Source organism: Bombina bombina, chromosome 6 (assembly GCF_027579735.1).
Source record: "Bombina bombina isolate aBomBom1 chromosome 6, aBomBom1.pri, whole genome shotgun sequence".
NCBI lineage: Eukaryota > Metazoa > Chordata > Amphibia > Anura > Bombinatoridae > Bombina > Bombina bombina.
In genome coordinates this window covers 1,071,912,453-1,071,939,261 of record NC_069504.1, presented here as the reverse complement: position 1 = coordinate 1,071,939,261, position 26,809 = coordinate 1,071,912,453, and the positions used below count along the sequence as shown (strand labels likewise).

Below are 26,809 nucleotides of genomic sequence, written 5' to 3'. Positions count from 1 at the left end.
CAACTCATTAGAAAATTTGAAACAAAATAGGGACATCATATTCAAGGGGGCTGACAAAGGTGGTGCTACTGTCATCATGGGCAGAGCTTATTATGTTAACGAAGCACTATCACAATTAGGAGATGGGGACACATATAGGACATTGCAACAGAATCCACTGAACATTATACAGAAGGAAATCACATGTATCCTGCAAAGAGCGGTAGACAGGGATATCATAGATAATAAACTTATGGATTTCTTAAATGTAAATAATCCACGTAATCCCATCTTCTATACTGTACCAAAAGTCCACAAGGACAGCCAAAGACCACCAGGGAGACCTATTGTCTCTAGTGTAGACTCTGTATACACTAATATTTCTAAGTTTATCGATAAAGTACTTCAGCCAGAGGTCGTTAAGATGGCTAGTTACTTAAAAGACACTAACCACTTTCTGGAAAAGACAAAGGCACTAGAATTCCCAAGTGACAAGTAACTCCTGTTCACCATGGATGTGAAAAGTCTGTACACCTCTATAAAACATGAAACAGGGATTGCTGTTATTAGGAAGACATTGATGGTGAGCAGGGGATACAGTAATGGCCAGGTAAACTTTATTGAGGATCTTTTGAGATTGATCCTTTATTGGAACTATTTTTTGTTTCAGGACCAGTAGTATGTGCAGATAAGAGGCACAGCAATGGGCTCTAACGTTGCCCCATCATACGCCAATCTCTTCATGAAAGAAATTGAGGAAAACTGTGTATATCAAAATGCATTATTCAGAAAATATGGGGCTGTTTAACTCCGCTACATTGATGATGTGTTTGGCGTATGGTGGGGCAACGTAGAGTCCCTTCTACAGTTTGTCAAAGAGCTCAACATAGAAGTAAAAGGTTTAGAGTTTACTGTAAATTACAGTGAGGAACATGTGGCTTTTCTGGACATGAAAGTCATCAAAGCAGGTAGACTACTTGAGTTTGATTTACACTGTAAAGAAACAGATAAGAATAACCTACTCCTCTATAATAGCTTTCACCCCAGGAATTTGATAGAGTCACTCCCCAGGAGTCAGTTTCTCAGAGTCGATAGAATTGTGAGTACTAATGACACGAAGTCACACAGATTTAAAGAAATGAAGGAAAAGTTCATCAACAGGGGATACCCAAATAAACTATTGGACAATACTTTGTCCAAATTAGATAAAACTATGGGTAAGAGTACAGAGAAGAACAGGGATAGAATGGTTTTTGTGAGCCAATATAATCCTCTCAGCAACAAAATAGCAAAATTGATACGCCAGAATTGGCATATTTTGGAGGAATGCAATAAGGGAGTGATACAATTCAAAGAACCTCCACTCATGGCCTATAAAAGAGTCAAGAGCCTTAGGGATCAGCTGGTAAAGACAGATGTGGGGACCAAGGGCAAAATACAACAGACTCTTACAGGTAAAAAGAGAGTAGGTACTTTCCCCTGCTACAATTGCATGAGTTGTCATTCGATCATTAAAGGAGAAAATTTCCATCACCCACAGAGTGGTAGGAAATATATGATTAAAGGTTTTTTTACCTGTGAGACAACTCATGTAATTTACCTCATCAAATGCCCGTGTTCTTTGGTATATATTGGCGAGACCACCCGCAAGGCTCGTGACCGTATGAGCCAACACAGATCAAATATTAGGTGCAAAAATAAAGAGGCCCCTGTCTCAAGTCATTTTTTGGAGAAAGGTCACAGTGTCAGCCAGATGAGGTGGCAGATCATAGACCATGTGGGCCCTAATAGGAATGGTATGGATAGGGAACGCCTCCTGCAACAAAGGGAAATGTGGTGGATACACCAACTTGCCACATTACAACCTAGGGGTCTCAATAGAGACTATGATCTGTCCTGCTTTTTCTAAATATAACATTGTAGTTTTTGATAACTAGATTTAGGTACATAATGAGTCTGACACTCTATATTATCTTATAAAGTTATTCGCCTGTGATTAACTCTTAAGATATCCCTAATTGATCTAGAAGATCTGTAAGTAAGTGTACAATTGTCAAGTACAGGTAGAACATAAAATGTAACAATGTATAATTATTATGCATTCATACGTTTCTATAGTATTATATACTGTGTATTGTTTTTAAATAGGTGGTCAGTATTCTGTATTATATATTAAATCACATAGACCTAGTGTAATGGTCACAGATGACCACTAGGGGGAGACATTTCCCCAATGTAGGTGCATTTTGGCGCCGTGTGAAGGGTATTTAAATGTTGGTGTGTTAATTATTAAAAATATAGCATGAGGAAGGGGCTGTGACCCCGAAACGTTGCTAAATAAATATTGCCTTTTTAAATTTTTGGAGTGCTGGAGTACTGTTTTGTATTTTATTATAGTGGCGGTGACATTGGGGGCGGCAAATTAGGGGTTTATAAATGTATGTAGGTGGCGGCGACATTGGTGGAGGGAGATTAGGGTTTAATAAGTATAATGTAGGTGGCGGCGGTGTCCAGAGCAGCAGATTAGGGGTTAATAAGAATAATGTAGGTGGCGGCGATGTTAAGGATATCAGATTAGGGGTTAATATTATTTATTTATTTATTATTTAGGGGTTAATATGTTCATTATAGTGGCGGCGATGTCCGGAGCGAAAGATTAGGGGTTAAAAATGTTATTATAGTGTTTGCGACGCGGGAGGGCCTCGGTTTAAGGGTTAATAGGTAGTTTATGGGTGTTAGTGTACTTTTTAGCACTTTAGTTATGAGTTTTATGTTACGGCGTTGTACCATAAAACTCTTAACTACTGACTTTAAAATGCGTTAGGGATCTTGGAGGTAGAGGGTGTACCGCTCACTTTTTGACCTCCCAGGACAGACTCGTAATACCAGTGCTATGGAAGTCCCATAGAAAAAAAGAGTTTACGAAGTTTACGTAAGTGGTTTTGTGTTAAGGCCAAAGAAGTGTGCGGTGCCCCTAAACCTGCAAGACTCGTAATAACAGCGGTAGTGAAAAAGCAGCGTTAGGACCTGTTAACGCTGCCTTTTCAGCCTAATGCACAACTCACAATCTAGCCGAGAGTTTGTGCTATATCTAAATTAGCAGGGGTTTGCAGGGGGGTTTTTGTTCTGGGGGACAGGGAAATCAGTGAAAGAAAAAAAACATAAAACAATATACTTATTTGATCAAATAAAGTTGCCGTTTTCATTGAAAACCTTTTTATATATACAGTATATGAAGGGTAATAATCAGGTAGTTTACAGTTTGTGATTTATGTTCCTTTAAGGCTTAAAGAGACATTAAACTCAAAATATAATTCCCCGTTACAAAACACAGTTTATCAAGGTTCCCTTCTAAATTATTATTATTAAAAATTTTTGGTCCTAAAATAAATATTTTCAAAGCACTATAAGAACAATTGCAGAACCCATTTTATTGTGACCTATTGCCATTATTTACCTAGTTACAACAAAAAGCTTAATTCAAGTTTGCCAAGTGTTTATTACGCAACGAAAAACTGATAGCGATCACCAAAAGTGCAGACAAAGTTCTTTTCACGACTTGTTCATAGCAATTTAAAAATGAAAAATACATTTAGAATAAATCACTTTCATTCAGGGTAATAAAGTACTTACGTAATTTGTTCTGGTTTGAACAAAAAAAACAAAAAAAACAACATTTGCAGAAGCCAGTGTGATTTTTAAAGCTTTGCCATTCATCAATGGATGATTATTATTTGTCACTAATAACTGTATTATTTAAATATCACTGTTTCATACAGATTACCATGGCTACCACTCCAATCAGAATTTTAAAGTTCAAAGTCATTCCAATCCTTTAGAAAACATAGAAGTTTTGGATTATTCTAATTAAACAGTACTTGCCTCTCGAAAACTACATATTTTTAAAGGGGCAATAAACTGCTGGACACAGCTACAGTAGTAGGCTGATTACTCACTATACTGGTTTCCTCCTGTATTTGCAGCGCTCTTTAAAGCTGTTTTCTGCTTTATCCCCTTGCAGTTGTCAGTTGGTGAATCTCTGCAATTTCACAATAGGTGCCGCCATCTTGGAGCTTAGGTATTCTGGTGCCTTGTGACAGAAGCGGTGTGCATTCACCACAGATTAGCCATATTGCTGTCGTTTTGACAACTAAATTGTGCGCTTCAGGCTAGCATGCATGATATAGAGCAGAAGCTTTATAGTTTTGTTATAGTTTAAAATGCAGTGATGTGCACTCATAGGAGGCAGGTGAGGCAGTGCCTCCCCTGGCCAAATGGTGCATTACAGCCTTATTTATAAAAATAATAATAAAAAATAAAAAAATGTTTTTTTTTCTTTTTTTTTATCTTAAAAGGTGACCCCCCCACCCCTCCACCATTTTTGTTTTAAAAAACAAAACAACGTAATATAAATAATACATTCATATTGTGCAAGAAAGAAGAGGCGAGCTATCCCTTCATTGCGCAATATGAATGTAACTGTATTGTGTTTTATATGGGCCGCTAGAGACTGCCACCCAGTGGTAAATAATAGCTATGTGCAGCAGTCTCTTGCGGCCCATATACTGCTCCCACCGGAGGCTTGACTCTTCAAGCCTCGGGAGCCCTCAACCCTGCCTGCCCGCCCCTCAGCCAATTATGTCTGAGTCTCTGGGCTGAGTTGCTGGCCGGGAAATTAGGCAGCGTCTGCGTCAGGACAGGCAGGCAGGGTCAGGTGTGTTGTCACGTGCGACTGTGGCCATTATCGTCAGAAGAGTCGAGAAGGAAGATTAGTCCACGGCATGCTCTGTGACTGTCAGTAATAAAATGACATAAAATACAAATAAAAATCCATCATAAATAGTAAAGAGCAATGCAGTCACTGCAAAAATGTAAAGCTCCAACTCTGTCAAAAAGCCAGAAATGTCCCTGAACATGTGTAAATGTGCACTGTTTCTGTCACAGGGTGGAAGAATATCTAAGCTTTAAGATGCCATCACCAAGTATAAAGATGCAGAGCGTCACCAGATGGCACCAATAAGGACTTGAATAGGAGAACAGCTCTCAAGAGAGGCACAGAGAGAAATACATTAGCACAGTGAGGGGAAACCAATCTATTGTAGTTGTACCCAGAAGTTTAACGTCTGTATTTAGCTTGCTCATTCCTTATGTCAAGAAAATTAATGGTTTCCTAATATAATAAAAATGTAATAGTCCAGTGCTACAGAATTTGGCGGCGCTATACAAATAAATGATAATAATAGTGCTTAACCATCTCGGATTTTGTGGGATTGTTAGGGGTTGAGAGGTCTGCCTGCTGTCTGTCCTGTAGCTTCCCCCTTCAGGGCAAATGTTCTGGTTTCCAAGGACTGTCCCGAGCTCCATCCATGACACACCCATTATATAACTAACCCCGCCTACTGCAACTCAGCCCCGCCCACTGCATAAATCAGCCCTCCCCTCTTATCCACCTACAAAATACCAGTAGAACACAAGTTCTGTACATCCGCTGTCCCAAAAGCTTCTGGGAAATAGGTATACAAAATCTCTGTGAAATTCCTCTGGCCCTTGGAATTCCTTTGTCTTACAGTTTTTCTTGTGGCAACTAGATTTTACTGTTATATTGCTTATTTAATTCTAATAGATTGCAAAAACTTAAAAAGCAAAGCCAAAAACGAGCCCAGCTTGCATGTAATCTAATCGAGTCCAGGTGGTTTTCTCTGAAATCCACCTTTAGGGGCAGATTTATTAAGTGTCAGGCAGACATGATCCGCTATAGAGGATCATGTCTGCGCGATATCGCTAAATGGCCGCTAGCAGGGGTTGTCAATCATCCCAATCGTATCTAAACAGGATGATTGCTATCCGCCACCTCACCTCTTAAGACCGCTGCTTATTAACTTATGTTTCCGACGAGCCTTAACAGCTCGTGCAGAAACTGCTGCATTCGCAGCTTGATAATTTGGCTCTATTAAGTCTGTTTACATTTTTGTAGATAAGACATTTCACAAACTTTATAGGTTTGTATGTAAATTCTGATAGACTGCAATGGTGACTCTGGTTTCTGTAAACTGTTACTGGCATTTTATGTTTAACAGCATCCTGTGTTTAGCCATATAGGTAATGAATAATTGTGCTGTGATAATATAAAGAAGATATGTGCATATTAAAGTAAAAGTGCAACACACTAATCTGTGGAAATAATAAATCCAGCACTGAAATGAGCAAATGCTATAAACCGCTGCACATATTTAGTATATGTTTCCCTAATTACAATTTTTTTATTACTGCTAAAGTAGACATGAAGTAGACATTCTAGTCAACAGATACTGTACTAAAAGTGTACACTGTGCTGCATATTTGTAATGTGTTATCATATTGGTGTATTGTTTCTTTCATAGCCAATAATATGAAGAATGTGTTAACTCTCTCACAGGTACCGGCTATGGGTAGACTCCTGTGCTGAAATGTTTGGAGGTCTAGATATTTGTGCAGTAAAGGCTGTTCACAGTAAGGATGGCAAGGACTTTATTATAGAGGTAAGTTACCTGTTTTATTTGTGAGAAAATATTTAACAAAAATGCAAGTAATTCATTTAGCCCCCAACAAGAACAATAACTATGAGGAGTGATGTACAGTTTTACAATATTGGGTACAGCTTGAGTGAGGCAAGCAAAGGGTTAACCAGGGTTGTCTTACCAACAATGGTACAATGGGGGCTACTGTTTTTTATACCACCCAGTGCCCCAGATTATATTATGTTTGTGTCTGTCACGATCCGGTCTATAACTGTTCAGGAGAAGGACCCTCAGGGCAGTGGTAGGGAGTTGAAGACCCTTGACACGAGAATCAGGATAGTTGAGGTTCTGTTATTCATAATTGCGGGAAGTTATTGCAGCGTTCAGGAACTGGAAAACACATCTTCTGTATGTAACATATTCAGGCTCCCTAGAAAACAGGTAGTATTGAGCATCAGAGCACATGACTACAGACTTCACTAACACAGAAAAAGATCCTGGCAACTGAGACATGCTGCAGGACACAGTGTACAATGTGGCTGTGGCGGTAGACTGTAAGTTACAGTATAGTTAACTGGTAATTGTGATGTTGCAGGATTCAGATTGTTCACCAAAATCATATTGTATCAATAACATCTGTATGTAAATTACACAGGAATAAAATTGTATTAATTATGCACAGTCAGCTAGATTACGAGTGTTCACCGCTATAGGGATTTTAACGACCAAAACAAAAGCAGCGTTATTATAGCGCTGCTATTACAGGTTTGCAAAAAGCAGGCTTGTACCGGTGATATGGTGGTGTTGAGCTCCATACCGCACCCAAATACAAGCACTGCTTTGACGTGCTCGTGCACAATTTCCCCATAGAAATCAATGGGGAGACCTGCAAAAAAGAAGCCTAAAACCTGCGATTGTGGAAACAAAAGCTCCGTAACGCAGCCCGATTGATGTCTATGGGGAAAGAAAAAGTTATGTTTAAACCTAACACCCTAAGATAAACCCCACATCTAAACACCCCTAATCTGCTGCCCCCGACATCACCGCAACCTACATAATGTTATTAACCTCTAATCTGCCGCATTTAACATTGCCGCCACCTAAATACAACTATTAACCCCTAATCTGCCACTCCCGATATCGCCGCCACCTACATACAGTTATTAACCCCTAATCTGCTGCCCCTAACATCGGCGCCACCTAAATACACTTACTAACCCTTAATCTGCCGCCCTTAACATCGCCGCCACCTACATTACAGTTATTAACCCCTAATCTGCCGCCCCAATGTGGCCGCCACTATACTAAAGTTATTAACCCCTAAACCTCTGGCCTCCAACATCACTAACACTAAATAAATATATTAACCCCTAAACCTAAGTCTAACCCTAACCCTAACACCTCCTAAATTAAATATAATTAAAATAAATCTAAATAAACCTTACAATTATTACCTACATAATTCCTATTTAAAACTAAATACATACTTACCTTTAAAATAAAACCTAAGATAGCTACAATATAACTAATAGTTATATTGTAGCTATCTTAGGTTTTATTTTTATTTCACAGCTAAGTTTGTATTTATTTTAACTAGGTAGACTCGTTATTAAATAGTTATTAACTATTTAATAACTACCTAGTTAAAATAAATACAAAGTTACCTGTAAAATAAAACCTAACCTGCCTTACGCTAAAAACTAACATTACAATAAAATAAAATAAATTAAATTATTAAAATACAATTGGGTGGTTTTTTTTTTAGCTTAGGGCTTTTTTGCAATGTAAAAGAGCTAAATGCCCTTTTAAGGGCAATGCCCATCCAAATGCCATTTTCAGGGCATTGGTTAGCTTAGGTTTATTTAGATGGGGGGGTTAGTTGGGTGGGTGGTGGGTTTTACTGTTTGGGGGTGTTTGTATTTTTTTTACAGGTAAAAGAGCTGATTTATTTGGGGCAATGCCCCACAAAAGGCCCTTTTAAGGGCCATTGGCAGTTTAGTGTAGGCTAGGGTTTTTTTTATTTTGGGGGGGCTTTTTTATTTTATAGGGCTTTTAGATTAGGAGTAATTGTTTTTATTTTTGATAATTTCGTTTATTATTTTTTGTAATTTAATGTTTATTTTTTTTGTAAGTTAGTAAATTGTATTTTATTAATTGAATTTATTTTATTTTATTGTAATGTTAGTTTTTAGTGTAAGGCAGGTTTGGTTATATTTTACAGGTAACTTTGTATTTATTTTAACTAGGTAGTTATTAAATAGTTAATAACTATTTACTAACTAGTCTACCTAGTTAAAATAAATGCAAACTTAGCTGTGAAATAAAAATAAAACCTAAGATAGCTACAATATAACTATTAGTTATATTGTAGCTATCTTAGGTTTTATTTTACAGGTAAGTATGTATTTAGTTTTAAATAGGAATTATTTAATTAATAATTTTAAGGTTTATTTAGCTTTATTTTAATTATATTTAAGTTAGGGGTTTTAGGCTTAGGGTTAAGTTAGGGTTACGTTAGGGTTAGGGGTTAATATATTTATGTAGAGTTAGTGATGTGGGAGGTCAAAGGTTTAGGGGTTAATAATTTATTTTAGTATATTTAGTTGAGGGGGGCTTGCGGTTTAGTGGTTAATAGGTTTATTATAGCAGTGGTGTGGGCGGACGGCAGATTAGGGGTTAATAATCTTTAAATAGTGTTTGTGATGCGGGAGGGCAGCGGTTTAGGGGTTAATAGGTTTATTATAGTGGCGACGATGTCAGGGAGCAGCGGAGTAGGGGTAATAATTTTATTTTGTGGCGGCGATGTCCGGAGCGGCAGATTAGGGGTTAATAATTTTATTTTAGTGTTTGCGATGCGGGAGGGCCTCGGTTTAGGGGTTAATAGGTAGTTTATGGGTGTTAGTTTACTTTTTAGCACTTTAGTTATGAGTTTTATGCTACAGCTTTGTAACGTAAAACTCATAACTACTGACTTTAAATAGCAGTACGGATCTTGTGGTTATAGAGTGTACCGCTCACTTTTTGGCCTCCAAGGCAAACTCGTAATTCTGGCGCTATGGAAGTCCCATTGAAAAAAGGACTTTTTTAAAAGTGCGGTACTGACGTTGCGTGACGGCCAAAAAGGTGTGCGGTACACCTATACTGACAAGACTCGTAATAGCAGCGTTGGGGAAAAAAAGCAGCTTTATGAAGCATAACGATAGTTTTTCACTCATAACGCAAAACTCGTAATCTAGCTGAGTGTAAATTGTAATTTAAGTACACTGGATATGCAAAAAACTCACAGAAATTCGTATATATAAGTACAAAATACAAAGTGTAATTGTTGTTTTGTTCGTAAAATGGTCTGAACATGTGCGTTCCATGGGCGTATATGAAATTGTCTCTCTAATCCCAGTGTAATTCTGTAAAGATTTTCGCACTGCAGATCTCACTCTTTTTTTTTTAACCAACTTAAAGGTGGGGAGCTTTTCTCAAAACACTGAAAATACTTATAACCTCAATAGACAAACACATGCATACGAAAATATAGTCGATTGTAAGGTGCTGTACGCAGAAAGCAGCATAATGCGATTTATATTCGCTGCAGGATTTAATTTTTAAATTGCTCCCCCTGCTCACTGCTTACTTTGCTCCTCAGTGCAAAGTGTCCCTTTCCAGCGAGCCCCATTACTTTTAATAGAAGACATCTCGTCACTCGCAGGGACTGCCCCTTTTTTACAATAATTCCAGCAGGGCAGCCCCTGCGTGGGTCGGTGAGAAAAAACACGTCTGAAAATGCGAAGTTTGAATCATCGGGGGAAGAGTATATCAAACAGTTGTGGGAAATGACTGAATAATCATAGCAAATACAAACTGGTAACTGAGATTTGTGTCATAGAAACAAAGCAGAATATACAGTATCTCACAAAAGTGATTACACCCCTCACATTTTTGTAAATATTTTATTATATATTTTCATGTAACAATGCTGAAGAAATGACACTTTGCTACAATGTAAAGTAGTGAGTGTACAGCCTGTATAACACTCTAAATCTTCTTTCCCCTCAACGCACAGCCATTAATGTCTAAACCATTGGCAACAAAAGTGAGTACACGCACCCCTAAGTGGAAATGTCCAAATTGGGCCCAATTAGCCATTTTCCCTCCCCAGTGTCATGTGACTTGTTAGTGTTACAAGTTCTCAGGTGTGAATGGGGAGCAGGTGTGTTAAATTTGGTGTTATCGCTCTCACACTCTCTCATACTGGTCCCTGGAAGTTCAACATGGCACCTCATGGCAAAGAACTCTCTGAGGATCTGAAAAAAAGAATTATTGCTCTATATAAAGATGTAAAGATGGCCTAGGCTATAAGAAGATTGCCAAGACCCTGGAACTGAGCTGCAGCACGGTGGGCAAGACCATGCAGCGGTTTCACAGGACTGGTTCCACTCAGAACAGGTTTCGCCATGGTCGACCAAAGAAGTTGAGTGCACGTGCTCAGCGTCATATCTAGAGGTTGTCTTTGGGAAATAGGTGTATGAGTGCTGCCAGCTTTGCTGCAGAGGTTGAAGGGGTGGGGGGTCAGCCTGTCAGTGCTCAGACCATACGCCGCACACTGCATTAAATTGGTCTGCATGGCTGTCATCCAAGAAGTAAGCCTCTTCTAAAGATGATGCACGAGAAAGCCTGCAAACAGTTTGCTGAAGACAAGCAGAGTAAGGACATGGATTACTGGAACTATGTCCTGTGGTCCGATGAGACCAAGATAAACTTATTTGGTTCAGATGGTGTCAAGCATGTGTGGTGGCAACCAGGTGAGGAGTACAAAGACAAGTGTGCTTTGCCTACAGTCAAGCATGGTGGTGGGAGTGTCATGGTCTGGGCCTGCATGAGTGCTACTGGCACGCTACAGTTCATTGAGGGAACCATGAATGCCAACATGTACTGTGACATACTGAAGCAGAGCATTTTTAAAATATACATTCATTTCAAATGTGATGAATGCAACACACACCAAAAAGTTGGGACAGTCGACTGTTTACCACTGTGTAACCTTACATTTTCTTTTAATAACACTTATTAAGTGTTTGGGCACTGAAGACAGTATTTTGCACTTCATAATGCGCCACATAGTCTCAATCGGAGACAGGTCAGGACTGCAGGCAGGTCATGCTAGCACTCTCTGCTTACACAACCATGCGCTTGTAATCCGGGCAGAATGTGGTTTGGTTTTGTCCTGCTGGAAAATGCAGGGACGTCTGGATAGCAGCATATGTTGCTCCAAAATGTATACATGTCTTTCTACATTAATGGTGCCCTCACAGATGTGCAAGTCACCAATGCCATGGGCACTGACACAAACCCATACCATGACAGATGTTAGCTTTTAGACAGTTTGGATGGACCTTTTCCTCTTTGGCCCGGACAACACGACAGCTGTTTATTTCCATAAACTATTTGAAAGGTTGACTCGTCTGACCACAAAACACAATTCCACTGGGCTACTGTCCATCTCAGATGAGACTGAGCCCAGAGAAGTCGTGGCGCTTCTAGACAGTGTTGATGTTTGGCTTCTGCTTTGCAAAGTAAAGTCTTAACTTGCATCTGTGGATGCAGTGGCGAATGGTGTTGACTGACAAAGGTTTACTAAAGTATTCCCGAGCCCATGTCCGGATATTAATTACAGACTCATGATGGTTTTTGAGACAATGATGTCTGAGGGATCTGAGATCATGTGCATTCAGAAGTGGTTTTCAGCTTTGCCCTTTACGCACCGAGTTTTTACTAGATTCCTAGATTCCTTGAATCTTTTAATTTATATTGTGCACTGAAGAAGTGCACTGAATTTATATTTATATTGTGCACTGAAGAAGGGGAAATGCCCAAAATCCTACCGATTTGTTGCCTGTATATATTCATATAGATATACAGGTATAGATATATAGTTTTCAAAATAATAATTATATATATATATATATATATATATATATATATAACATTTTCTTCTATGTGAAGAAAATTAGAATATAAAATATGCAAATTGCAATTCAGGTTTAGCGCTGTAGGTGTAATGTGGTTTCGGGTTAGTGCACTTGAAGACAGTTATCTTAAGGAGTATGTAAATATTAAATAGAAAAATAATGTAAAAAATATTAATAATTATTATAGAGGTTCTAATAAAGTACAAATGGTCCCATCTCCTTTTTAAACTGTCCAGTTTTAAAAATGCAATATTTCAAAATCCAAACTATTCCAGGATCCAAACCTTTTCCGGTCCCAAGAAGTTTGGATAAAGGGTTTTCTACCTGTATTACATATATTTCATTATAAATAACATTGGAATGTACAATATTAAAGGGACAGTCTAGTCAAAATTAAACTTTCATGATTCAGATGGGGCATGTCATTTAAAACAACTTTCCAATTTACTTTTATCATCAAATTTGCTTTGTTCTTTTGGTATTCTTAGTTGAAAGCTAAACTTAGGTACCTTTCTAAGCCCTTGAAGGCCACCTCTTATCTGAATGCATTTAACTGTTTTTCACAGCTAGAGGGTGTTAGTTCATACGTGCCATACAAATAACATTGTGCTCAAGCCCGTGAAGTTACTTATAAGAGGGCACTGATTGGCTAAATTGCAGGTCTGTCAAAATAACTGAAATAAGGGGACAGTCTTCAGAGGCTTAGAAGCAAGGTAATCCCAGAGGTAAAAAGTATATTAATATAACAGTGTTGGTTTTGCAAAACTGGGGAATGGGTAATAAAGGAATTATCTTTTTAAACAATAACAATTCTGGAGTAGACTGTCCCTTTAATAGCTCAGTTAGCGTGCGAGTATAGGTGTAAGGTGTTTTTAATTTGCACACTCCGTTGAAGTCTATGGGGAAAATATGTTAACCCAGTATCGATATCTGATGTCCAACTCCTTGCATGCATTTGGGTTTCACTCGCACACAAACGTTTTACTTTCAACTTACAATACTAGCAAAGATGTGGACAAAAAGTTAACTTCTAGCAAAGATAATGCTTTTGCAGGAGTGGTAAATAGCGCACCACTTGTAATCTAGCCCATAGTAAGCTAGTCAGTAAACATTCTGTAATGAATCAGAACATGCAATTTTACCTTTAGATTGTCCCTTTAATTAATGTAGATGATAGGTAAACCTGAGGAAGTATAAAGAGGCAAAGTTATTTAATTTACTTATTTTTTTCTATGTTCCTAAAAATAATTCTATGTTCCTTGACTTCTGAAGGCTATAGAGAGATGATGTAAAGAACAAAAGAGAATCACATGAAACAGATTAGTCTGATGACATCACTCACTATATGTTTGAGTAAGAATAATCATATAATCAGAAAGCCAATTAGAAATGCATTTCTAATAGTCTAGGCAGGAAATGATTTGGGATTGAATATAGTTTCTAAATTATTGTGATTTCTAGGCATATGCATTCAGCAGTTTGTTTTCTAAACAAATATATTGCCATGGGTAGCAGTCAGTGTTCCCTCTAACAACAGTTTTGTGAGCGGCCAAGCAGTGAAACTGTTAATAAGGGAACCACACCTTGCAGGCTGTATTGTTTGGTGTTGAAAAATAATAGGGGGCGCCCCTAATGTGTACACTGGAAATTCCTACACAATGGTGCCAATAAGTATGGTAGCACTTGTGTATCAATATGCACAATGGTAAATCAAAAATACATATATTCTACAGTTGATTAAAAGAAAAATCCTTAAATAACTTGTAGATGGTAATGATGTGGGTAAATCAGTTGGCACAATCAAGGCAGCTGTCTGTGGAGGATCAAGGCTGCGACCCAGAATCAGCAATCTGCAGCGAAAAAAGGAAAACAGAAGCGCCACATGGCCTAATATTGTAGGATATATTTTGATATGATGAGGGTGAAATGGTTGCACTCACATGAGATCAGACACCCCTAGTGGTGTAGAAGGAGTAGTCTGGGGTCAAAAGCGGTCACCCAGAAGACTGACCTCCGGTGAATGTGTGATAATCTGTAGAGGACAATACAAAGCACAGAAGGGTGCCTATATGGCCTTGCATTGCTGATGCAAAAAGATGATATAATAATGAAAAACACTCACATTTGGAGAAGCACCTCCCTTGGTGCTACAGAGGCGAACTGGGATCAATATGGTCACCAAGTAGACTTAATCACCGGCAGTCAGGAACTCTCACTGGTCCAACAGCGGATTAGGGATTACACGGTATAGAACAAGCAGGCAACAAGTGGTAAGTAGCAAAACTTTATTTAAAAGATTAAAAGATAGCAACGCGTTTCTCAGCCAGCAAAGGCTGTTTCATCAGGCTTAGTAAAAAGCCCTAATCCGCTGTTGGACCAGTGAGAGTTCCTTAGTTAAGCACCTCAATTATGTGCTAGAGATACATGTAGCCCCTCATTTGATGCGCTAAAGGGTGTACTTTATACAAATGTGTGCTTTGTGTACCATATTTTAATTTTCCAAGGGGCTAGAACTGTTTAATTGCAGACATGACAAACTTGAAATAGTAGAAAAAAAAATAGTTGTTCAACTTTTATGGGTTATGTCTGCAATCAGACAGCTGTAGAAACCTGGGAAACTAAGATTCATTAAATAAAGAACAAATTTTTGGAAAGTACACCCCTTGGCGCATCAAATGAGGGGCTATATGTATTGCTAGCACAAAATTAGACAATGTAATAATAAGTGGAATATGGCTCTTTGCTTAGTATTATTATATTTTTTAAGCAATGCAACATATTTCATTAATTGCTGTGCACCCCAAATTCATGCTAGAAATACTTGTAGCCCCTCATTTGATGCACCAAGGGGTGTACTTTCTGCAGATGTGTGCTTTGTGTACCCCATTTTAATTTCTCAGGTGGATAGAACTGTTTAATTGCTGAAAACAGTACAGTAAATTCTAAAATGCTGTTTTTGATCATTTATTAAATTGACATGTCTGCAATAAAACAGTGGGAAAACAGTGATATTTCTGCTTATTTCAGACAGGTTACCTACTACAAATATTTATCCACACAGGTTTTGATTGTAGAGCTTAGAAAAATAAAATTAATACATACTATTATTTATTGTCAGGAGTAAACAAATACACTTTTTCACATTTTATGCACTATTTTTTAAATCTGATGATACATACACATATAATAATGGTATAGTTCGAATCTGCTAGGTCTGCTGAAAAAAACAATATATAGTTTATTCACACAAACTTTACTCCTAAAACTAAAAGTGTTTAAACGTGAACTGCAACAAAAAGCTCAAAACCAGCTTAGCACACAGGTGGGAAATGGCTTAGCAGCCAAAGAAGTTTAAAGAAGTAAAAAACATTAATATTTTAGATGAGTGGCAGCACAGCGTGGTGTAACCAGTCTGTACATGAAATATGGTGATGGGACTAAGCGGGAAGGAAAGGTTTAAGTGCAGGAGAGGTAGATTGCTGTAGGTTCCGTCTATGACAGTTGGGAGCATATGTTAATTTCACTTTATTATGACCTATAACACTTTTTTGGATCCAGGTGATGGACAGCTCCATGCCTCTGATTGGAGAACATGTGGAGGATGATCGTCAGCTTGTGGCTGATCTCGTGATCACTAAGATGACCCAGCAAGTTCAGATGAAGCCTGCAACTACATCTCCACCCAGACCCCAGGTAAACATATAATTTATTTAAAAGCTGCTGATAAGACCATGGATGCAATAGAGAATTACTCAGATCAGACTAATGTCATATGGAAAATGTCACTCAAAAATATAAAAGATCGATCCCATCTATTTGTGCAACACTGTTATACATATATAAACAGGAACAAAATAAAAAGCCTTGTTTTATCCTGGCTTATACTCAACATTGAAAGTTGTCTCCTTAAGGAGATAGGATAGAAAAGATCACTTCTCCTTGATCCCCCTTAAAAGTGACTGCCCTTACTGACCCCTTATCACTCTTCTCTTTTACTTTCCTCTCAAGATGGACAGTACTAAGAACATTCTACTTTACTTTATTGGCAGCTTTTTTCCATTTGATAGTCACCTTGGATGGTCAGACATTCAAAAACTGCTGCTGGTTGTTGGTGCCTTGCTCCAGGCTGGTATAGCGAGTGCTATTCCAGAGCATCCCTTTGGCCATGGAAGCTCTAAAGGGCACTGCCATTTTGGATAATATCAAGTACGCACCCATAGCACAGTATATATAGCTCACACCTGTAGTATGTGCGTACAGAGAGTGACCCAATGGCGTGGGAACATGGGGGCTGTTTGTTTATGCCACTAAATACCATAGAATATATTTGCAAACAGAACACACTGAGGTGTCTTCCTGACATCTAATAAGCAGCTATTCATGGCCCCTTTCAGTTTCTTCATATGGACCTACCTACATAAATACCTGCAAAGTGCTCTGCTGTTTCTAAATCCCAAAGATAAAGGTTAATTTATATTTATGCTATTGTATTCTTTTTATTTTATGGTGGCTTTATGTTTCAAAAACTTATTCACTGTGCTTTTTGTATGCCTTCGCCCAGAGAGGCTTCCACAATAAGAAGTTATGGTGGAAATTCTGCACAATTTTCTTCTGCTAGTAACATTGGAATGCTTTGTAGAGAGTCCAAAAGGCCAGTTCTTTAAAGTTTGCCAGCATGGAGTGAATTCTTCATGTCAACCTTTTTGTTAAGCATACGTTTTGTTCACTTCTAGTTTCACGTATATCTTTTCCTATTTCTGCAATAAGTGCATTGAGCATTTTGAAACAAAATCACCAGCATAAATTTAAAAATAAATAACAGCAAAACCTGCAAAAATGCTTAGAGAATACACTGACACCTGTGAGAAAACTCCAGGCACGGCCATAGAATACCCCTGTTCAACCCACTCACATGGCTGTGGAACTTTTTTGACATTAGGAAAAAACCCTTTGAATTTTGTACATTTTTGTACAATTTTAACTTCATATTTTGACATTACTTTATGACATTAAATACAATTTTATTATTTATTAATATCATTTTTACTTTCCATTTTAAATATGCTTTTTAAACTGCTTATTTTATTGAGCACTATATTGTATTTAGGTGCCCCTTATTGAGATACAGAGTTTTCAAAGTGAAATTTGTGTTTAGAGAATCCTGTGAAGTGCTGCCAGAGCTTTTTATATAATCTCACCTGAATTGATAGCCTTAGAGAATCAGGCCCTAAGTCTCAAGAAAATCATGGACTCCAATTCACCAAATGTCCCAGCTGTATTAAAGCTTTCTGTTCTTTTAGAAATTAGATCTATTAAATACTTTAAGGGGTCGATTAATGAAGCAGCGGTTGCTGCTTCCGACCCACTCCGCTTTAGGTCCGCCTGAAGCAGAAGTTAAGAAGCAGCTGTCCTAAGACCACTGCTCCTTAACTCGTCCGCCACCTCTGAGGTGGCGGACAGCAATCAGCCCAATCAAATACGATCGGGTTGATTGACACCCCCTGCTAGCAACCAATAAGCGTGTCATTTTTCAACCTCCAGGTATCAGGACGTATAAGCAGCATCCTATGGGGCCGATTTATCATATGTCGGGCAGACATGATCCGCTGAGCGGATCATGCCCGCCCAACATCGCTGAATGCCAACAGCATACGCTGTCTGCATTAAACATTGCACAAGCAGTTCTGGTGAACTGCTTGTGCAATGCCGCCCCCTGCAGATTCATGGCCAATCGGCTGCTAGCAGGGAATGTCAATCAACCCGATCGTATTCGATCAGGTTGATTGCTGTTCGCCACCTCAGAGGTAATGGACGAGTTAAGGAGCAGCGGTCTTAAGACCGCTGCTTCTTAACTGCTGTTTCCGGTGAGCCTGAAGGCTCGTGCGGAAACAGCTGCATTGGGGCCAATTAACGGTTTGGTAAATCAGTCCCTATGTCTGCATTTAACAGCAACTGGTGTCCGCCCCCTAGATTTTGTGCACTTCAGTATGCTTTAACTCTGCTACCTCTGAGGTGACCACTGCTTTTTAACTTGCAGTTAAGAGTCTCACATGAGCCCTAAGTCTATCTTAAAGTTCTGTAGTGATTACTATTTCTGATGCAATAAAGGAAATTTATATGATAACATTTGCTAACAGTTCCATGTTTCTAAAAGTCTGTAAAATCACTGTTTTCCAATCCTAAATTGGAGGCTGCTATTACAGAACTTTCTATAAAAGAATGTTGTTTCCCCACAGATGATTCTAAAGTTTTTAGAGACATTATGGAAAGGAAAATGGACCAAATCTGGCAGTATTTTACCAAATTTTAACTATGTTTTCTCTTGTTAAAGCTACAGAGAATGCACCCTCTAATTTGCAACATAGACTTGTTAACAGGTCATGAGAACAGCTTTCATCCAGTTCTTTCATATCTGAAAAGGCACATATTTCTGGATGGAATCAGTTACAGAAATACTAAAAAATGCAAGGGCCAAGGTGAGAACTAATTTGGCGTTGACACTGTAAAACAGACTCCATATTTAAGGTGAATATTTTTAATTTGCTAAATGAAATATCTGTGCTGTTTGGAAAAGAATTATATTCCCTGATTTCAAAAATAATTGGTGGTAAGAGTCCTTCTTTAACCACAAGTTTCTAAATCCAGGATGCCAACATCTTATTCTTGGCTGCAACCTCCATAGAGTAACCAAGATTGGACTTCAGAAATGTATTTTTTAGCCCAGAAGAACAAATCACTGTGATAGTGTGAATGTCCAGAATGTCCTATTTTGGGGAACTTCTGGCTTAATTGAGACACATTTAAATATAATCAATCTCAGACAAATGGGTTCTGGACATCTTTTAGAGGGGTTATCTTTACGAGTTCAAGTACATTTCGGTGGTGTATTGCTTTGTAAATTCATCACTACCAGAGGAACCAGAAGAGATGAGTTCTCTTTTAGTACATAGACAAGCTGCTATTTCCAAAATTAAATAAAAAAGGATGGATCATGAAGGTTTGTTTTAGACCTCAGGTTATCAAACAAGTATCTTGTGAAGAAAAGGTTCAAGGGGGAATTTTATTGACTATGAAGTTGGTTCCTGGTAATGTGGTTTAAATCTCTATAGACCTCAAGGATGTCTAGCTCCATGTTTCAGTAGCAGGCAATCATCTCATATTCAAGAGTTACTTTAAAAAACAATCATTATCCTCACATAAAACATTACAACAATGTAATACTTTTAAAAGGAAGGACAAAGAGTCCCATAGCTCTTTCACAGGGAAGTGAAATCACCATTCTTGTGTGCCCATGGGTAGATGCAGTTCATCTTTCTAGTAAATCTGTATTATAAATCAAATGTATCAAACAGAGTGGCAATTTCACAGGAAGATCTTCTGCATGGTAACAGATAAATTGAGTTACCTGAATTGAACTTTAGACTAATTTGTCTCCTCCAAGACAACCAAAACCAGAAGCCAATACCATGGTAGTGTGACTTATCTTTTCATAGGGTGGATATGAGAGAATTTCAAGGTGGATATTCAACAGCCAGCTACAGCAGAGTTAGGAAAACTCCGAAATCTGTTTTGTCACAATAAATATCTTTTTGTGTTCCTTTTGTATTCATTTCATGGTTGAGTATTAGCGTATTAGCCAGAGAGAGCTAAAAATGAAATGCAAACTATATTCATTTCTATATCTTTGCTAATATCCCTACATAATACTTACCAGGATTCCTTCTCTTGTTTTATTGTCCACAATGTTCTGGACATAGCTAAGTGTGAAAAGTGGGTGAGTGGTCTTTTCTGTCCTTCCTCACCTAGGAGAGCCCTTTCACTAGTGAGTATTATCTAGGGATGAGGGCCAACATATTGAAATATCTCAATTTTTATATAAAACCCTCATTTTTCTTTATGATTAATATAGATCAATCATTTTAAACAACTTTATTTTTAATTTCTATTATCAAATTTTCCTTGTTTTCTTGGTATCTTTTGTTGAAAAGCAGGGAGGTAAGCTTAGGAGCATGCATGTGTCTGGAGCACTATATGGAAGCAGTTTTGCAAGAATGATATCCATTTGCAAGAGCACTAGAAGGCAGCACTATTTCCTGTTATATAGTGATCCAGACATCTACCTAGGTATCTCTTCAACAAAGAATACCATGGGAATAAAGCAAATTTGATATTAGAAGTAAATTGGAAACTTTTTAAAAAATGTTATGCTCTATCTGAATCACAAACTAATTATTTTGGGGTTTCATATCCCTTTAAATACACCTGTGCAGAATGATTAACATAGTCACATCTATATGTCATAAACACACTGGCTGACATTCTAGCAACATAGATATAACATGTTTTATTAAACTGCTATGATATTTACTAAGTCACCGTAACTGCTTCAGCAACAGATGGGAAACTCCAATTATGAAGTCTCCAGTTCTTTATGAGAATCCGTATTTGGAGCTGGTTTTTGAGTCCACTTAGCCAATTCTTGAAATCTGTGTTGCTCATTCTAAGTGAATAAAATAATGTTTGTCTTTCAGCCACAGCAGATGCAGCCACAGCCATTAAAGCCACAGATGCAACCACAGCCAGGACCACAGGGTGCAGGAGGGCTTCCTGCCCAACCAAGGCCTCTTCCACAAGGTACAGGTTGGAGACTATGGAAGTGCATATTCACAGTCCCTCAACAGCAACACTAGAAAGAAACCTTTGCAATCATTATTACTTTATTATCTATAAAACAAGAAGTATCAAAAAGAATTATTTCCTCCACCAGCCCACTTCCTTCTCCCTCCATTTTGTTTAAGTTTTCCTATGGAGACTGAATTTTCTTCATCCTTAGATACTCTGTCCTGAACACTCCATGTTCCATTAGGGAGAACTGTAAGTGCCCTGAACTTTTCTATATAACTTTCACATTTTAAGTAGGAAACCCTCTTTCTCCAGCCTACTTCCCAGTTTATTTTGTAAGTTTCCTCTTGGAGAAGGCTGATTTACTTGTAGCTCTGCTCCCTTTTTATTTCTCGAACTATGGAATGGATTCTCTTCGGCTAAGTTCTATTACTGTGAATTACAAGTGTCCTTCCTGGCACAGAACTTTTCTACATTACTTTCACATACTACTTTGGCTCTGGGATTGGACAGTTATATATAGGAAGTATCCACTTTATATCTGGTGTATCTCACCCCAGAAGCTCTAAATATGAAAAAACAAAAATTCCCACATACCCTTTCCATAAGCTCTCCCTTAACATCATGTCATTATTCTCTTACATACCCTGACATATTGTACGTATGAGACAGTTCACTACGTACATTTATTGAGATAAAAAAAACATCATATATAAATTGTACTGACCATGCAGTGAACAAATATAGGATTCTCTTACCTGTCAGTGGTAAGAGCCCAATCTTTTTTTTTATAGTAACTACAATTGCATGAAGTTTAAAATTAAATATAGAGTCATGTTTATAAGTAAAAATAAGTATGCATCAATATTGTGCATATTGATAGGCCTAAACTAATGGTGAAAACAAAATAGAATCTTAACTAAACTTTTGGATCGATAATAGCTCCTGAGCAACATAGTATTATATAATATTATAAAATAAAAAAATAAATTATATATATATATATAGGAATATGTACTACTATGCTAATTATGGTCCGTTATACAATCAAACTAGATCTATTGCGATATATGTCCTAGGTATATGTATGTAAAGCTAATCTCATTTGATTGTATAATTACTGTAAAATAAGCCATCTCTGCAGGCCAATTGTTATTTCAAATATAGTTCACAGTGATCTCTACCCTGCATGATATTAGTGTCCCTAGGATTTCCCTTTTTTAAAACTCATTGCATTCCGAGGCACTCCCTCAGTAAATCTTATGGCTTCTAACTGAAAATTCAAGGTTCCTCTTTTCAGTTTCAGGACTGAAGATCCTCAGGCAGCCTTTGTGGATACTGTGGATACACATGCCATTCCTGAGAATTTTTTTATATTTTTCCTCGTACTATCACTCTATACATAATACTAAATAAAAACAAGTAGGCTAGTCTAGTTCAAGCCTCAATTTCACATTTTGGTTGACAGATTTGATTTTACTATTGGCAGGATTCTTAATCTGTCTCCCCAGCATATCTAAAGCTTCTATTTCTAAACCCTGATTTATTTTAACTTTGCTCTGGTCAACGTGGTTTCTAAAAAAGGCAATCACTTCTACAATCCTTATTTAAACAATTCTGTTTGAGACACATGGAACACTTTTCATTCTATTTTTCTTAGGCCATTGTGGGTTTTACCCTTCTCTTTTGATCTGCTCCTTCAAGGGTTGTCCTTCTGGATTACATCCTTTTAATTCAGTACAGCTAGGTTTGCATTTTTCCCCATTTCACTTACCTTCCAAACACATTTCCCAGGACATTTCATCTTCTGTATTGGCAAGAATTCTCTCTTGCTGTGCATTGCCAGTTCTTTGTCATTTAGGAAACAGCGTATGCAGATGTAGATTATGTATTATCAAATGTACCTCTTTCTCTGGATAACTTTTTTTTTTTTTTAACCTTAGTTACTTTCCATGGGACCATACTGAAGTAGTCTCAGGGGTGTTCATGTTTAGAGCACTATATGGCAGCAGTAATTGCAACAATGTGGGTAACAATGTTATAAATATACTGCTCAAAACATGTTCACACTCCTGAGACTATTTCAGTATGTCCTAAAAGGGACCAAGTTTTAATCAAGGAAAACAGAGTTACATTTGATAATATGGGTAAAATGGAAAGGCTTTTTTAAAATTGTATACTCTGAATTATTAAAGTTTAAAGTGATGGTAAGTTTCACCTATTTAAAACACATTTATTAAATCTACATAACCTCAATACTAAAACTGCAAAATTATTATTATTATTTTTTTTTAAAGATACATTTTTATTGATTTTGACAACAAATAAAACATCCTTTTAACAAAAGAAAAGAAATCACAGGGATCTGAATTGAGCATACAAATCGTAAAGATCTAAACGACTAGACTGCAAATAGCCACAGTTTTCAAACAACAGATATCTGATCCATGGGCTTCTGGAATATAATGTCTCAGTTGTTACAGTCATTAACAAAGTCTTTTATTATCCATATTCGTTTTCTGGAGATGTTAGTCAAATTCTTGCCCATAAGTCATAGGTGGTGTGAAGCAATTACTATGTGCTATAACTTCTTATACATAAGTCTAAAATCAATCCCTAATCCAACCAAAGATAAGTACAGAGAAGCAACAGAGGGGGAGAGGGGGGATGGGAGAAAAGGGGGGGGGGGTATCTGACAGAGACATCCCTGATGTGATGTTTGCGATTAAGTTATTAAAACATCCGCACCAGTGGCGTAAAAAGAATTGTATGTTCCGGAAAGTGTTCCTAATTTCCTTACTCTAAAGATGCGTCTGGTGTGTGGGGGGTCTATTGTGTTTGAGTGGCAGTAACAGAGTCCCAGTAAAATCTGATATCTGCATAAAATACAGATTTACCTCTTTTAAAATAGCCATATTCTTCACATGAGAGCATCTTGTCTGTATTTTGTAACCAGCTGTCTTGTGATGGTATTGTGGGGGATTTCCAATATAGGGCGATCAGTGATTTGGCGCTATTGAGTCCAATACGTATCAGTGTTTTTCTAATTTTACATTGGAGAGGGGGGGTCTCGTTTAGGAGGATCAATTTTGGGTTTAGAAAGAAGGCCGCCTCTGCCAATTTTCCCAATGTGGACTCTATTCCCTCCCAATATGAGTGAAGTTTGGGGCATGACCACCACATATGCAGAGTGGTGCCCCGTTCATTGCAGCCTCTCCAACATAATGATGAGGAGGCGGGGTAAATGTTGTTTAGCCTAGCTGGTGTCAAGTACCAGCGCATAAGCACTTTGTAGTTGAGTTCAATAACCTTAGGGGAAGTGGAGGAGGTACGTGTGTTCTGATATATTTGTAGCCATTGTTTAGTATCTATCGCCATATCTAGTTCTCTGTGCCACTTAGCTACATATGGGGGAAGTGAGGGGGTTTGTGCATTTTGGAGTATCCCTTTAGCTAGTGAAAGTGTACCTCTGGCAGTTTTCCCTGCTAAGCAGATTTGCTCAAATGGTGTCGGCAATCTTAGAAGGTCTACCTTATTGGGAGATGTCATGATAAAGTGTCGCAATTGCGCATATTTTAGCCACGGGACAAAGGAGCCAAATAAAATTGGTGCAAGTTCCTCTCTAGTTCTTAGTTTGCCTTGCGTAATCAGGTGTGCTATGGGAACGGAGTCTAGCAGCTCAGTAATTAGTGTGTCTTTTTTCCTGTTATCATAGCCCCCCATCAGTTCTATGTTGGGGAAAATTGGAGTAAGCGGGGAAGCAGGTGTAGACAATGTCAGGGCTGTTTTGATTAAGTGATCCCATGTGCTAAATATATGTCGATAGAGTATAGACGATTGGCAAGGAGGGGTGCGCCTGATTTTAGGGAGCCAGCAAAGAGGGCCTGGGTTAGGGGATCTAAGCAACTGGGAATCAATCGCTACCCATGCCTTAGAGTCTTTTCTACAATGCCAATCTAGTATTCTCTGCAGCACCGATGCATGATAATATAAGCTTATGTCTGGCAATCCCAGTCCTCCATTCTGGAGGGATCTATACATTGTTCCCCGCGCTATCCTTGGACAAGATTTACCCCACACAAAGGCATTCACAGCTTTTTGAAGCTGTTGTATGAATGTTTTAGGAAGGGCGATTGGCATTGCCTGTAGTATATACAACATTTTCGGGAGTATTGTCATTTTGATAGACTGTATCCTGCCCCACCATGACAGGGGTTTGTCCTTCCAGGAGTATAGAGAGTGCTGTATAGAGTGTAGGAGGGGCCGGTAGTTTAGAGCGAACCATCGCTCTGGACTAGAGGACAATACTATGCCTAAATATTTTAGATGCGAGTTTTGAATTTTAAATGGACACGCTGGTGCGAAAGCTGCAAAGGTATTGGTAGTCATAGAGATATTTAAGAGTTCTGACTTTGAATAGTTTATGTGAAAATGCGAAAATCTACTGAACTTGTCAAATTCCAGGGTCAGGTTGGGCATGGATATGTCGGGGAGCGTTAAGGTGACCAGCACGTCGTCCGCGAACATAGCTAGTTTGTGTGAGTCTGGACCAATGTTAATACCGTGTATGTCTGGATTTTTCCTGATATGACAAGCTAGGATCTCCATCGTGAGGACAAAAAGTATGGGTGACAGCGGACAACCTTGTCTGGTCCCGTTATGAATATGAAAGCTGTGTGATAATACCCCATTTGCGCGGACTTTTGCCGAGGGACCATTATATAGGTGAAATATTCGTTTGATCATTAGTTCCCCGAAGCCAAAATGTTTAAGTGTGCTAAGCAGGAAAGGCCAGTTCAGCCTATCGAAGGCCTTTTCCGCGTCAGTGGAGGCCAGGACAGCGGGTATTTGTTTTGTTTTTACAAATTCCATTAAATGGAGAACCCTAATCGTGTTGTCTCTGGCCTCCCTGAGCGGAACAAAGCCGGCTTGGTCTACATGCACTAGAGTTGGAAGTATTTTGCTAATCCGGTTCGCTAGTATTTTGGCATATATTTTTATATCCCCATTTAATAGGGATATAGGGCGGTAACTACTTGGTTCCGTGGGGTTTTTTCCTGCTTTGGGGATAACCAATATGTGTGCTTCTAAAAGGTTATGGGAGAGTAGTCCATCTTTATCAAGGGAGTTGAATAGATTAGTGAGGTGAGGTGCCAGGATGGACTGGAACTGCTTGTAGTATGAGGCCGATAGGCCATCGGGGCCAGGGCTTTTACGCAGTGGTGCACTATTTATGGCTGCTAAGACTTCTTCTAGGGATATGGGGCCCTCCATTTGCTTTGAGGTATGGTTAGGTAGAGTTGGAACTTTGGCCCCTAGAATGTAAGAGTCTATTGCCTCGTTGTCTGTGGAGTATGGAGTTGCAGGAATATTATAGAGCTTTTTGTAATAATCTCCAAATACATTTGCAATTGCTCTACTGTCGTGGGTGTATTCCCCTTGTGTGGTTGGAAGGGACAATTTACGGATAAATTGGTTATTTGTGCGATTTCTAAGGGCTCTAGCCAGCCACCTGCCTTATTACCTTCTACAAAATAAAGTTTGTTTAAATAGGTTGCCTTACGTTGTGCCTCTCTATTGAGTAGATCATTCAGCTCGCGTCTAGTCTTAGTCAATTGAATTATGTGCTGTTCATTGGATGGGGCTTGCATATGTAGTCTCTCAATATCTCGGAGTTGATGGATTAATATCTTATATTACCCATTATAGTTTTTCCTTGCAATAGATTTCTGCTTTAGGAATTCCCCT

The 26,809-nt window shown here is 38.3% G+C and overlaps 1 protein-coding gene across 1 annotated transcript in view; it reads left to right on the top strand.

Moving 5' to 3' along the window:
* The window catches only part of SYN3 (synapsin III), a 694,683-nt gene that overhangs the window by 648,918 nt on the left and 18,956 nt on the right, over positions 1 to 26,809 (top strand). Inside the window, exons 9-11 of the mRNA XM_053718968.1 lie at positions 6,395 to 6,497; positions 15,998 to 16,132; positions 20,971 to 21,073. Coding sequence (XP_053574943.1) covers positions 6,395 to 6,497; positions 15,998 to 16,132; positions 20,971 to 21,073 — 341 coding nt within the window. The remainder of the gene's footprint in view (positions 1 to 6,394; positions 6,498 to 15,997; positions 16,133 to 20,970; positions 21,074 to 26,809) is intronic.